The 15,043-nt window shown below is 45.9% G+C and overlaps 1 protein-coding gene across 12 annotated transcripts in view; it reads left to right on the forward strand.

Moving 5' to 3' along the window:
• HIF3A (hypoxia inducible factor 3 subunit alpha) overlaps positions 1-15,043 on the forward strand; it is a 297,956-nt gene that overhangs the window by 263,527 nt on the left and 19,386 nt on the right. For 11 of the 12 annotated variants that reach the window (XM_078660976.1, XM_078660984.1, XM_078660978.1 and 8 more), the window contains 7 exons: positions 2,281-2,471; positions 4,733-4,878; positions 5,101-5,182; positions 12,046-12,155; positions 12,853-13,064; positions 13,868-13,974; positions 14,130-14,277. In XM_078660976.1, coding sequence (XP_078517102.1) covers positions 2,288-2,471; positions 4,733-4,878; positions 5,101-5,182; positions 12,046-12,155; positions 12,853-13,064; positions 13,868-13,974; positions 14,130-14,277 — 989 coding nt within the window. In that variant the 5' untranslated portion in view covers positions 2,281-2,287. Of the gene's footprint in view, positions 1-1,241; positions 1,477-2,280; positions 2,472-4,732; positions 4,879-5,100; positions 5,183-12,045; positions 12,156-12,852; positions 13,065-13,867; positions 13,975-14,129; positions 14,278-15,043 lie in introns of those variants that run through there. The other variant, XM_078660980.1, reaches the window with a different exon arrangement.

Raw genomic sequence — 15,043 nt, forward strand, 5'->3', positions numbered from 1 at the left:
ATCCAGCATCCTGATCTGGCAGACGGTGCCTGCTAGGCGCTGCCACCATTCTGTGGATGTGGCACGGTTCGACAGGCAACCGTAATGATTACCTCTGTAGGAGCCTTGGCGTACGGGCTTTCCGCCCGCCAGGCACACCGCCCGCCATCTGGCGGGTGGTAATTGGCCATGCGACGGCGGTGAACTCGCCACCGGCAGCCTGCCGGTGGCGGGTTCGCTGCCATTATAATCAGCCACCATGCTCCTAGTCTCTAGAAGAGTCATAGATTTGCCAATACTGTGTTATGCTGTCTCGGAATTGCTATCCCTCTGCTGCACCTTGGCACACTTGCCTGTTCATTTGACATCTTTTGCATGTTAGTGCTATCTCAAGTAAGCAGCAGCCTAGTGCTGTCTTAGCAGGGGGGTCGCATGTGAAGGTCAGAAGGGCAGGAAGCGACCCCCCGGGCCATGCTGATTATCGATAACATAGACTGTATTTGTCTTTACATTTTGAGAGTTGCTAGAAATTTTCTATGTCGAGCTGAGGGGTGAGTAAGGACATTCTGAGAGAAGGAAGTATTGCATGACTCCATAACAGGCCCAGCCCACCCAGACCCCTAATACACTTCAGCTTCTGTTTCAAATTATTCGGAAGATCGAACATCCTGTGCAACTGCCCCTTCCTTAGCAAGTCGGGGGGCATACCTTCCCATTTCTTACCTTCCTAATTGGTTCTTAATCTATGTTTTGAATGACGTCCATGTCCTTTCGATCCAATGATTCCTGTTTGCTATTATTGCAGTCAATTTCTCCATTGATAAATATGTACAATTTTAGTCCACCATATACCCAGTGGAGTTGGGTGTGTTGCATTGAGCTTGAGCCAGCCTCCCGGTCAACAAAGTGCACAAACAGTTTTCCCGACCGAGAGTGCAATATGATATATCCTATCCTCCCCGGGTGGCCTTACAATTTTATAATTGGAGCAAGCAGTAAATCTTTATTTATTTAAAAGGTTTTATATAGCGCTGGCTAGACCCGTGGGTATCGGAGCGCTGTACAGGAGATTGGGTGATGAAATAATTACAATAATAACATTTGTACAAAAAGGTAACATGCAAAGAACAAATAGAGCAATATAAACAGTACAGTTATAAAATTTGAATATAAATACAGACCACCTATAGGCCATGGCAAGTATTGGATAGTGACGCTAGCGAGGATGGTGGGGGGGGGGGGGGGGAGTATGGAAGTAGAGGGGAGCTGAGGCAGGAGAAGTGATAGGTGATCACATGCTGGAGTAGAGCGTTAATTACAAGAAAACATGAAGGGGGAGGGTGGTAGTAGAAGTAAGAATGGGAAGTGGGGAGGGAAGGAAGTCAAGAATAAAGTAGCAGAAACCTAATACGGTCAGACGCAAAATGTGAAACTGGCTAAAGGAGGCAAGGATTAAGGACCACAATATTATGAGAAGCAACAGATATGCCCAATAAGGTTGGACCCCAGAGCACACCCACCATTGCCCCCCCTATTCCCCCCCCCCCCCCCCCCATTTGACGCTTCCTCCCGTGTGTCCATGGCCCTAAGCGTGGTCGGTGTCAAGTACGACCTGGTTGAGACTTTATATGCGTTCTCTTTGTACTTTGTAGAACTAGGAATTTTTGCTGCCCTCAACTAAATTGCCTTCCCAGTTCTCCTGGCCTGATGCCATTCTAGTTCTTCTTCCCACTTTCCCATATAACTGTTGGGATGGGGTCATATCTAAGGTTTGATAGTATCAGTAGGTCCCTTTCCATATGGAGTCCTTCTCGAGAATAGTTTCTACTGGAATCCACTCTCAACCACCTAGGGCCCGTCTCTCGCCTGCTCCTATCCAATGCTGTGCCCGCAATAATATTAAACTTGGTTCTGGGCTGGAATTGGTATAGATCCTCACATTTCTCCCCAGTTTTAGAGTTAATTTGTCAAATAAATCGCAGTTTCTGTGGGCCATGGTCTTGTACCCTGAGGAAGTGTGGGTGGTGCAGACCTGGCTGATTATGTGGATTACCTGTTGGGGGGGGGGGGGGAGAACACAAAGGCAGATTAAGTACGTTATTTGTGAGTTTTTAATGCATTTATGCAGTTATCCTGGGAGCTGCTTGGATGAAAAAAACTGTATTGTAGGTATAAATGGCAGCAGGGTCTTTACCATAAGTAGTAAGCTCACAACGACCTGAGGCTTCTACCATGGAGTTTGCTAACTGTTGCATGTTTTTTCGTCTGTGGTTAACAGATTGTTTCCCATGGCCTTTGCAGGTCCATAATGGAACTCCGGAAGGAGAAGTCACGCAATGCTGCTCGAAGCCGCCGTGGCCAGGAGACGGAGGTGTTCTATGACCTAGCACATGCCTTGCCTGTGGCCCACAATATCAGAACCAACTTGGACAAAGCTTCAATCATGAGACTGGCTCTCAGTCATCTAAAAATGCAGCGGCTTCTTGCAGCAGGTAGGTTTTGGAAGCCTGACGGGTTAAAGTTCCTGATTCTCTGTACAGTGTATTTTGAAGGTTTGGGCTTCTTCTCCCGATTAGACATAGCTTCATCTCCAGATTAGACATATCTTTGTGAACGCCAGAGCCTGACCAAGCGTATCTAGGTTCTAGTTGAGGGCATTGTCTGTTCATTTTCTAATCTTCATTCTGAAGTTCTCGTCCACCACTAACATATGAATCATCTCATGTAGTTCTCCTGTCATGCTTGTTCAGTGCTGAACTTCTTGCTGAGTTTTTCCTAACGCTTCTGATCTTTGTCCTGCTTCAAGCCACATCAGTAAAGAACGTGTTTAGAGTTGAGTTGCATGAAGGGAGCTTTTTCCACAAGTAATGATCGTTTTTTGGTCTCGCCTCCCAGACTGCTGTTAGCGGTCTGTAGACAAAAGCCTCTTATGGACCAAAGAAAAACTTACACTGATTGGCTTTGTCAGTAATTTGGTTCTTGTTTAGTCGATGGTTTTCCTTCCTCCTCTAGTGTTTATTCCTGCCATATAGCTTCTTTGCAATACTTTTAGGGCTGATTTGTATCCTTCCACTGTTCCCATTCAGGGAACTACTTTTTCATTTTATTTCAGTTCTCTAAGTAAATATGTTTTCTAGATCTCTCCCTCTTGTACTGCTTTCCTCCCAAACACTGCTCACCCCCGCTCCGTACTGCTCTTTCAGTCCCCTTCTCAAGCTCGTCCATTGCTTTCAACAGCTCTTTCTGACTTAATATTTTTTAGTGACATCCCAGGACCCAGCCTTGAGGGCCTCCTTTGCTCCTTCGCCCTCAGCCCACCCCCCATTGTTTCCCCACTACCCACTTCTTTATTGCTCTGGAAACCGGTTGCAGTGCATTTTTTACATTTTCTTCACATTTTTTTGTTGACGTGTGCCATTCCGCACTGTGAAAAGTCCTTTTGCACCACCAAAATCACATTTTTTTTAATTAACCAAGCAAAGTTGTATTTGTATATAAAAATGGCCCCTGTGTCATTTGCCAGGTGCGTGGTGATGCTTGCATTGGCATAAGTCATCACATATTTATTTTATTTTATTTATTCAAAGTTTTATATAGCGCGAACAAGATCCTTACGGATATCAGAGCGCTTCACAGAGACAGGGGTAGGGGCAGCAGGAATGGACAGAGATAATGGGAGCAATATAATAGTCACTAACATAATAGGATAACAATAACGTACAGAAAACATAGCAATATACAATCAGGTAAACAAGTAATATAAGTCGGCACAAGTCATGCCCCTAGGAAATGCCACAACTGCGTCTACTTTTTTTCTTCCCTTTTTGATGCCAATGCTACACAGCATCAACAAAAAGCATTTAGCTTTTAACGATGCTGCTCAGAATCAGAAGATAACATTGCGGAGCTAATATGGCAAGACTTGTCAACTGCGCCAATCGTTGCTAATGGATTTTTACCTCTATTTGAAGCCGCTGTAACCCTATTTAACCAGTTGTCGACTTGACCTTCCATTTTCCGCCAAGTAATTCAAGATTTATGCAGAAAAGTTGCAATACATGCCGTCCCTGGAATAAGGATGGAGAGTTTAGAGTACTTGTCAAACCTGATTTGGAAGGAAAGTACGTCTGTTGCATCATTTGCGTTAAAAATCCAAGGGCGACTTACCTTTTAGCAGTAGAAAGCGGGTGCTGCTGAGCGATTAATGGAATCTGATCATTGTAGTCCTTAAGCGATATATCAGAGACACCATTTATAATTGAATAGTACTTAAAATGGTGCACATTTCAAGGTAGAAGTTAGAAAGAAGTACCAACTGCACACAAAGTGCAAGATAACATATTACAAGAGGTCCTGAAGCAGGCTGTCATTTATAATGTTTCACAAGCTGCGGCCTCCCTGTTCTAATTTGTGGAGACAGTATGACGAGGAAGTGGAAAGATTATAGGTCCAAGAAAGAATAATATGCTATCATCTGCAGCTGCACCAGTCTAGGCTGCCTTGTCCTGTGTGTGTGGATGTATCTAATAGTCTGACAGAAGTTAAGTGTTATGCCTTAGTTAATATAGCATGGTACAACTTCAACTCTCCAAGTGGCTTAAACTGCTGTGCAGTAGGTGAGACTTGTGCAACGTGAAGCTGTACTGGGGGTGGAGAAGTAATATGACTGGGAAAGTATGACAATTTGGGAGTATGGAAATCTGGGTAAGGGTGTATGTCGGTGTTTACTAATAAGCATATCTCCCCTTTGTAGTGGAGTGGACCGATAGTACAGAAATGGATATACAAACGGAAGGCTGTCCGCTGCGATCCTTGGATGGTTTTCTTATGGTCCTGAGTGAGGATGGAGATATGATCTTCCTGTCGGATAACGTGGACAAGCATCTGGGGCTGGGCCAAGTAAGAAAAGAGGGCATGTAAGGGGCATACCAAAACACTCTGGGGGGGAGGAGGTATGTTGCAGAATCCTACAGCAGAGTTATCGGGGGCACAAGATATAGATTTGTGGCTAAAAGAGCAGAGGGCGATATACTGGCAACTTGTTTTCATACAGATATGGGTTACTCCTGACATTGTGTTTAATTTCTGATGCCCTATCCTACACCCTCGTTTCTCCTACAGCTGGAGCTGATTGGACAGAGTGTCTATGACTTCATCCATCCATGTGACCAAGATGAGCTACAGGACCTGTTAAGCACGCGGGGTGAGTGCTTTTACCTGCAATGCAATCATTGTGTGTCCCCTGTGTTGTATATGTCTCAACCTGGCGTGCTTAATGTATACCTGTGGCTCCCACTTAAGCTTTGCTTGGAAGGGGTTTTCCCTATTGAGGGTTTGGCACACTTCCTTTCTTGCACCCCTACCAGTTGTCCTCTTCAGAGGCATAACATCTATAGTCCCCATCCATTCTGTCTTTCTCCAGTCGCATGCTGTTAAGATGGCTCTTGGCCTCAAAAACCTCAAGGCAACCCTAAGCCCCTTTGACAACTAGTTTATTTAATGTAAATAGAGGTGGGTGTTCTCTGGGGGTCGTTATCCATGACCTTATTTTGAATTCTGAGTAGTGTACAGGTAATCGGGAAAATCGAAAGGTGTGCCCCGTTATCACTATGCTAAATTATTTTGGTTGTCGAGGAAAACAGACATGTTATCTGTTGTTCAACACAATGCTTCTACATATAGACCGGGTATCGAGTGTGTAATCTAGTATTACACTTATAATACTTGGTGACTAGGGAAGTGATAGAATTTTTTCAAAAAGGCGTTACCCCCGGAGAGATAAGCAAGAATAATCAGAACAACTTTAATCTTGTGTTGCAGTTGGAGACTGCTAACTTCAATATGTGACCAAGCAAAACCAGTTTTATGAACAGTACATTACATAGCATTTGAATTTACCTCAAAAGAGGCCAGATATTATGTGCTTACAGCTCCCCTGAAGATAAAACAAAGTCAACTTTAGTAGAGACACATCTGTGTGAGTTAGAATAACGCTTGATAAAAGGAGGAAACTAGCTCAAAAGTATATTTTAAAATGTCACGTTTTAGACTCCCAGTTTTATTAGGCTGGCCCAAATTGTTTCTCTTTCTTCACAGATTTCCTCCTTGGCTGTTAGTCATTGAAAAAAAAACAGTTTTCAAGGTCTGTAGTTTTTCCTTATGGAACATGTTTATTTGACCGTCATGAGGGGTGTTTGCAATGCTTGCTGTCAGACTAAGACAACAGGCTGCGAAAGCATTCATCCCCCATGCACTTTGGGTGATGGAAATTATCTGTGCGCCGAGAGTGGAGCACGAGCCAAAGGAAGATTACCTGTTTTTTACTATTGTTTTTATTTGAGGATCTAGAGCTGAGGTACACCTTTTGTGTTTCCACTCATCAGTCAGGATGGACACCTTCTAAGATGGAGGAAGTCCACTGGACACATTTAAATCCCATGTGATGGATACCTCCACAGAATAAGTTATCAACCCTTTCATCAATCCCAGCTCAAAAATAAGTGCCCCCTTTCCTAATCTTTTGTGGTTAGTGATGTCAAGATCAGATCAATATCCCAAGAAGTTGCCCACGGTATCAGTCATAGTTTTTGTTCTTGGATAGTTCACTCCTCTGTCATGAGTCCTCGAGTATTCTTAAGATTGACGTAGTCTCCTTTGGGTATTCAGAGCATCTAGAACTAAACCTACCCTTTGTATGCTTCCGCCTATTTCTCCACTAAAGATGGCACCGGTGGCAAGCCACTGCACAGCCGCTTCTCCAGGCTTTACACGTCTCATGCAGTTTGCCCGTCCTCTCATCCGAGGAGAGGTTTATGCGACCACATGTATCCTGTTCTATAATTATGTCAAGGAGTGAGACACGTTTGATATTCTCAGCATTAGTGCCTCGTTTGGGACTTCAGTCTAAATTATTCCAGTGGCAGAAAAATGACATTACCTAAATGTTTCTAGGATTCAACTCCTGAAACCATGTGAGTTGTTAATCTTGCGTACATCCTGGGAGATGCTCTGCACGCACACCACACATATATACATATATATGTATACACACACACATATATACATATATATGTATACACACACACACACACACATATATATATATATATATATATATATATATATATATATATATATATATATATATATATATCAGATTCCAGCACTTCCCCACTCAGGAAGAAACAACAGGGACACCTAGCGGTGCAGTCCTACAATAAATTACCTGCAATCCTTGCAAGGTGTCCGTGTTGTTTCTTCCTGAGTGGGGAAGTGCTGGAATCTGATAGTACACAGGACTGCCGGTGCCCTGATCACGGACCGCCCTGCTGACGGCTTCTTTCGGAACCGGAGTTTGTTGACTCGTATATATATATATATATATATATATATATATATATATATATATATATACTTATCCAATAATTGCTTCTCTTTGCAAGTTCCACGCCTATGGTCTTTGGAGTGAAAACCTACAAGAGTTCCCGTTTTTCTCCTAGTTCTTTCATGTGCATATGCACTAGGTTTTCAGGCCTTCGCCTACCTCTGAGGGATCATCGCTTTGTAGAGGAGATTCAAGTCTCCGCTTCCGTTCAGCTCTTAATTACAGTGCCCTTTAACAATTCCACCTTTGCCATCGACTGTTCATCTCTGAATGCAAAGCTATGTTTGCCACCCAATGCTTTTTAGGTCTCGCCTGTCGATGCGCATGCGCATCGAGCAAGCGAGACTATAGGGGCTCATCCACACTTTATCTAACTTGCAAGGAATCGTGGCGATTCCTTGCAGTGCCCGTGACTTTTAAGCTCAATGCGCATGTGCATTGAGCTTAAAAGCGCGTGCACATGCACCCAGCCGCCTACTCTCTCTCTCAGCCTTCCCACAACTCCGCCCCCTCACTACTTGATTGCACGGCCGCTAGGCCGTGCCTCCCCTACTCTCCTCCCCCCTCCTCCTCTCCTCCCCTGCCTGCCTGCCGCTAGGCCGTGCCTCCCCTACTCTCCTCCCCCCTCCTCCTCCTACTGCCGTGTCGCACCTCTCCCCTCTCCGCCCCCTCCCCTGCCAGCCGTGTTACGGTGAAAGGCTTGTTTATTTTACCCGCCGTGTCTCTGCTGCTTCCCCCTGTCCTGTCTCTCCTCCTCCCCCTCTCTATACCCTCCCCCTCCCCCCCACCACTCCCATCAAGTCCCTCTGGCCCTTCCCTCCTCCCCGGACCCCTCCTCCCCTGCCCCCTCCACCCTTTCTTGTTTAAATTAGGATTTAAATATAGTTCAAACAGCTTCATCCCCAACCCTAACGCTCTTTTGGAAGCTGCAGCTAATTGTATGCAACAGCTTTGAAGATGAATATTTTCTACTTAGCTCAACCATCCGGGCTAAAGGCACAATTTTTATTAACCATTTCACTCTCATATAATTGGCGGCTTTGTTTCTTGCTTATCCGGCTTATGCATCAGCAGGTTACAATTTCTAACTCTAGATGTGGCGTATAAACACTGCCGCGGCCCTTTCCACTCATTTATGTTTTGGACGGCATTTATATTACCCCCGCCTCAACTTTCCCTTCTGTTGCTTCCTCATCGTTTTTTTGGCTTTCTCCTCCCTCCTCGTGTTCGGAACCCTCTCCAACCTGGAAGCACAAACGCAGCTGTGGATTTCTCACAGAGGAGAGCCAACGCTGAGACCTCGCACTGCATATCCACTCCCCCCTCCAGCACTCTCACATTGCCTGCCTCTGTTTACTTTGGCGGCATTTTCAGATCATTAACCCTTTCCCCCTCTGCCGATACTTTCAACAATGTGCAGTGCTACGTGGCCTACTGCCGCTTTAAATTTGCCCTGTTTCCTTCTGATCCTCAGCAAAGCACTTTATCACTCTGTACCCTAATCCCCTCTCATCATAACATTTGAGACTCCTCGAAAGAGTCTATCCTGATGCTGCCTTAATCTTTGTATACAGAACTGAAGTGTTCATCACCCCAGCGGAGTAACACGGGTCACCTGCAGAGCGGCAGGCGCCACCCTTCAGGGGCCCACTAACCCATCATAAGCCAAAGGACAGTGAGTATCTGTGAGGTATGGGGGTCCTCTTCACATTCTGCGGGGTGGGGCATTATTTGCATTACATCACTGCATCTGCCACGTGGAACACCAACAGCTAGTCCTAGCTGTTTTGGACAGCACTTTGCATGTTGGGACTCGTATTCTATCACCAGTTTCCGCAATAGGTTAACATCACAGCATTCAGTGCAGTTGGTCAAATGACTAGGCTCATTAAGTCTCCCGACGGCTTAAGTTACACCTCCCTCGACAAGAGGCGTCTACTTCTACTTCGTTTCTAAGCGCTGTAAATATGACATGCCATTTTACACTGTTTAACAATACTCATTTTATTTGATGGGAAGCTGGGTAGGCCTTGTCTGAATTGAATTGAATTGAAGGCTCTGCCCACCTTCCAAGGGTCGCACCACGTGCGCCCCACGGGCCCCTTCACTGACCGCAACCTACTAGCAGCCCGCGCCCCATACAATGGCTTCTTACAAACTTTACCCATTTCTTTTTTTATTTGAACCGGATTAAGTTGCTTGCGCGGTTAAATGCTGCGCTTTATTTGGCCTCTTGTCCCTTTCGTGGAACACAAGAGTGAAACACGGTAAATGAAAATGACCCCCACCCCCTACTTCCTACCCCAAAACCAACTATTCGGGATTGTTGTACCTGAGCCGCTATTAGTCCTAGGAGGGGCTGGCTCCTTGCATCTTCGCCACCTACTTTTCGGAGGCAGTCCGAATGGTCTTCGATTAAATTCCCAAGTTTGCATTTCTGAGCGTTCGATCCATTCTAGAACATTGCTGTTTGAAGAATAGTGCACGCGGGTGTAAATGTTTCAATAAACCGACCACGACTACCCTGCATTATAAAGGGGTACGAAACTGCGTAAAATATGTATTTTTTCTGTTAAGATTTTGTGTGGCAAGACGTAGAACCTCGTAAAAACGAAGCTTTTTCCGAGTGTAGAATGAATCACTAGAGGTGAGTCTCGCCGCTGGGGTCAGCTATAAGAGTTCCCCCCCCCCCCATGGTAAGCTCGGCCTTCAACCCTTAGGAGGTTGTTAAATCCAGTACCTTTAAATTAGAGCAAATAGTACCAATTGTTATTTAGCGCTTAGAAAAGGGACCACTCGGTGTTTAGGCGCTATGTAAATAGCACACCATTGTTGTGTGAAGGTTATTTGTCTGCAAATATGAACATATCGCGGATTCCTTGTGCTCTTAACGATGCCGCATAGGAAGCACCGTTTAACACGACGCTGGTTCATCCAGCCGCGCCGCCTTTGAAGGAAGGACTCCAAACAAAAATGCGAGCAGTTGCATGTTTTTGATGTCTCTAATTCCTGGCATTCCCGCTGCCTGCGAGAAAGGCAGGCCCGACCCCCTGCCTGGCTTGATTTAAACAGCCCGGTGTGTTTTCTCCCCTTCATCCTCCCGTGAATAAAAGATAACCTGACAATTCCGTCAGGCGGAGCAGCCAGACGACGCCCAAGCAAACCAGCAGCACAGCAAGGGAAAAAAGCCATAAAAAGAGAAGCTTTTCACAAAAAGCTATTCTACTCGCTGAGCAGGCTGTGGATTTCTGTTTGTGACTACCATTTTTTTTTATTAACAAAAAAATCTTTTTCTGCTCCTTTTGCGTGCGACTGATGGTGGATTTCTTTTAAGACATTCTTTGCAAGGCACAGAATATAAACCTCTTTAAAACATTTTGGTTCTTGAACCTTCGTGACGCTGGCGACCTGGAGTTCCCTTCCCCTCCTAGGTCTTGTAACCGCAATGGTATTTGAAATTTACCAAGTGTTAAAAACACAGGAACATGTGAGATTGTGATGGACTCGACACCCTGTGTATATGGCTGGCTGAGATGCTTTACCAATTCTAAGCAGTGCCCTCTCGGGCCACGAGATATTATACATAAGCATGGCCGGAGTCTCACATTTTTGCTGGGCATTGTATCGAGGGGAATTTTACTGTATCTCTCTTTGCTTTTTGAAGTTTGTGGTGGACTTTGCGAAATATAATACATTTATTTAGCACAAGCATTTGGGCACTAAATAGGTCTTCAGGATTCCTCGTACAATTAAGTAAGAGGCTGATTTTATGTGACTTCTCACGTGTTTAGTTTAGCCAGTGAAGACCACAGTAATTACGCATGTTTCATGCTTTTTTCTCAGACAGGATTCCCTGGTTTTAAAAGCAATCCTGAGTTACAGGACAGTGATAATTTGAATGGGCAATCAACCTGACATTAACCTAATTGCACTCACCCTCAACCCCTCACCCTCACTCACCCTCACTCACCCTCACCCTCACTCACCCTCACTCACCCTCAACCCATCACCCTCACTCACCCTCACTCACCCTCACCCTCACTCACCCTCAACCACTCACCCTCACTCACCCTCAACCCCTCACCCTCACTCACCCTCACCCTCACTCACCCTCAACCCCTCACTCACCCTCACTCACCCTCAACCCCTCACCCTCAACATCAACCCCTCACCCTCACCCTCACCCTCACCCTCACCCTCACTCACCCTCACTCACCCTCACTCACCCTCACCCTCACTCACCCTCACCCTTACTCACCCTCACTCACCCTCACTCTCACTCACCCTCAACCCCTCACCCTCACTCACCCTCACCCACCCTCACTCACCCTCACTCTCACTCACCCTCAACCCCTCACCCTCACTCACCCTCACCCACCCTCACTCACCCTCACTCACCCTCAACCCCTCACCCTCACACAGTGGAATAGGTCTCGGAGCATTTGAGTTAGAGCTTTTAGAAATGTTTATGGTTTTTTTTTTTAATTCTTTAGCATTGGCTACAGGAAACAAAAATGCTAAAGATTTACAAAAAAACCCATAAACAATTCTAAAAGCACTAACTCTAATGCTGCGAGACCTATTGCATTTCCAATGCTTGTTATTTGTTTTGTGTGTGTGCTGCAATTCACTTTTGACTTGTTGGAGACTTGTATTCATATGTCACCTATATTTGACCACAGGTCTGTCGCAGAAGGAGATGCTCGGTGCCGAGTGCTGTTTCTCTCTCAGGATGAAGAGCACCTTGGTCAGTAAAGGCCGAACAGTTCACCTTAAATCAGCTAGCTGGAAGGTGAGGACAGAGTCACGATAGAGCTCTGGCTAAGCCGAACCTGTGTTGTGGGTGAAGAAAGAGCCACAGGGTTTTGGCATAAACAGGAATAGCTAGCTGTGAGGTACATGTGAGACACAGCAAGAAATAGGCTTTTACTAAGCATCAGGTACCGGTGCAGACTGAACCCTAGGGTGTGGCTCATTGAGAGCCAGGTCTGAGTTACAGATCTGGGTTATGGATGCAATGAATCATGTCTGGGAACTGGCACACCAAGATCCTAGCCTGAAATTCGAGCAGGGCTTTTCTGCTAAGGAAAATGCATGATGGGAAGAGCTAGTCATTGTAAGGTTTTGGTACCATAAGAGATAAATGCAATCTAAGTCATGTATGGTATGGGGCTATGAGGCACTGAGGGTCGGGTGAGGAGAATTATGTAAGGGTCTTAGTGCAGCAAAGGTCAAATGTAAGTCTCACCTGAGATACAGATGTAGTCATGATAGGATACGTGACCAGCAAAGAGCACATCTAAGCCTAACCTAGAGAATGGGTGGAAGCAGTGTAATATTAGAATAAGTACATAGAGGGGGGGATGCAGGGCTTAAGTCTAAGGTGTAACTAATTCCACTGTCTTGATAGGTCCTCTGTAAGTGGCTACAGTCTTTCAAGGTTTAGGTTACTTTGCACTCCAGTGACGCTCTCCCTTTCCTTCCCCTAGGTCCTGCAGTGCTCCGGACACTTGAAGACCAGTCGTTTTCACATCCAGGCGGCGTCCGGGACCGGTCCAGGGCCACAAGAGGCTCCACAGAGGTTCCTCGTTCTGGTGTGTGAATCCATTCCACACCCGTCTCATATAGAGTATCCTCTGGACAGCTGGACCTTCCAGAGCCGTCACACCCTAGACATGAGGTTCACGTACTGTGATGAAAGGTGAGCAGAGGGGCCCAGTGAAGGTGTGTGTGTGCGCCGCAAGCTTAAAACAATCTCACCAGAAGCATGCATGCCAACAGACCCGATTCAGGCAACAGACTCCCGATTTTTTAAGCCAAAAATAGCTTTATTTGAGCTGTCTCCCACCTAAAATTACCCCTGCTTCAATCAGTCAACGGGGAAAATACATTCCTCGGATTTTGTTTTCAAAATCTTCCACTTTACAGGTTTAAAATATGGGCATATATGCCTGAGAATGGAAGGGTGTTCAGGATACATGTTTAACCCCAGGTATGGCGTTGTAGATCTTGCTGCAAAGAGTCCTGGTTCCGTTACATATTATGCAGCTGAAGGGGGATATAGTATGAATGTGAAGAGCTCATAGTGTGTTTTTTAGAAGCACTTGTCCTGCGTGATGACGTGTTACCAGTTTACAGGGTCTCCAAGACTAGAGACACCAGTGCTTTAAGTTTGATATATTTCAGAGCACTTCATCCTACTATCCTACTATCGACTAGCCGAAAAATATATTATCTGGATGCTTGTTAACATACTGCATGCCTTCGCTATATGGTGGGTGCAGTCTGTTGGGCTATTGCAGCCTCTGGATCTGGTTAGGTTATTGTACGATGTACGGGTTGTTGCAGTGTTGGCTGGCTGGGGAATTGTTGGTTGGGGCATAATAGGCACTGGAACCTGTGCGGCTGATTGGGCCATTCTAGCTGTCGGGGCTGGTTGCACTCTTGGTAGAGAGAGGGTGATCCGGGCAGCTATTCATACAGATATCGGACTTCTCTCCCCAGGATATCAGAACTTGCAGGATACTCATCAGAGGATCTAATTGGCGGCACACTCTACGAGTACGTTCACGCACAGGATTCAGATTCTGTTGGGAAAAGCATTTACAGCTGTGAGTATGGCACCTGCTTTGTGAGTCTGGGGCCCAGTTTTCTTTTCTTATGTCCTTCTTTTTGTCTGTATCTTGCCCCTTTCTATTTTGCTACTTTAGAATTCTCATTCCAAGGTGTTTCCTTGCTAATGGTTTTGTCTGGACTCTTCCCGCAGTACTGAGCAAAGGTCAGGCAGTTACAGCGTACTACCGATTTCTGGCCAAGAATGGTGGATATTTTTGGGCACAAACCCAAGCCACGACGGTGGGAATTGGAAAGAGCGGCTTGCCCGAAGGCGTGGTCTGCCTCCACTCCGTGCTTAGGTGAGTCTGGCTCAGATAATGGCTTGTGTGGGTGCCACATTTGGACGTTGCTGGCAGTGGTCTCCTGTTGGGTCTCTCACCTACTGTTGCTGGCATTGTTCCCCTGTACTGCTATAACATATTAATACATGTTTTGTGTCCCTGATGCTTTCTCTGAGGTCCACATATTCAAATCAGGAGTGGGAACACCGTACCATAATCACACTATTATAAACTGAATCAGACCAAGTTTCTGAAGGACATCGCAAAACCATGTTGAGCAACTACCCAAACTGCTGTCTGAGCTAAGGGGGCGGGGCCTAACCGTGGCAGAATAAGTGCTTAACAAATGCCACTAACCAAACATTACATTCTGGTGTATGCCTGCTCTATGTGCTCTGTACTTCCAATATCTGCTATGGCCCAATAGCTTTTATATGTGCTGAATCATGTTGCCAGTCAGCCTTCTGCGGACCCCTTCTGTCTGGTCTGTGACTCCCTCTGCTTGCTGCTTGGACCCCCTTCCTTCCATCTCCGAGCCCCTGCTTCGGATAAAGGTCTTGCTGCTTAGACCCCCTTGCTTCCATCTCCGAGCCCCTGCTTCAGATAAAGGTCTTGCTGCTTAGACCCCCTTGCTTCCATCTCCGAGCCCCTGCTTCAGATAAAGGTCTTGCTGCTTAGATCCCCTTGCTTCCAGCTCCGAGCACTCTGCTTCGGATAACGTTCTTGCTGCTTTGATCCCCTAGCTTCAAGCTCAGAACACCCTGCTTCGGATAACGTTCTTGCT

The sequence above is a fragment of the Lissotriton helveticus genome, chromosome 9, assembly GCF_964261635.1.
Source record: "Lissotriton helveticus chromosome 9, aLisHel1.1, whole genome shotgun sequence".
Lineage (NCBI taxonomy): Eukaryota > Metazoa > Chordata > Amphibia > Caudata > Salamandridae > Lissotriton > Lissotriton helveticus.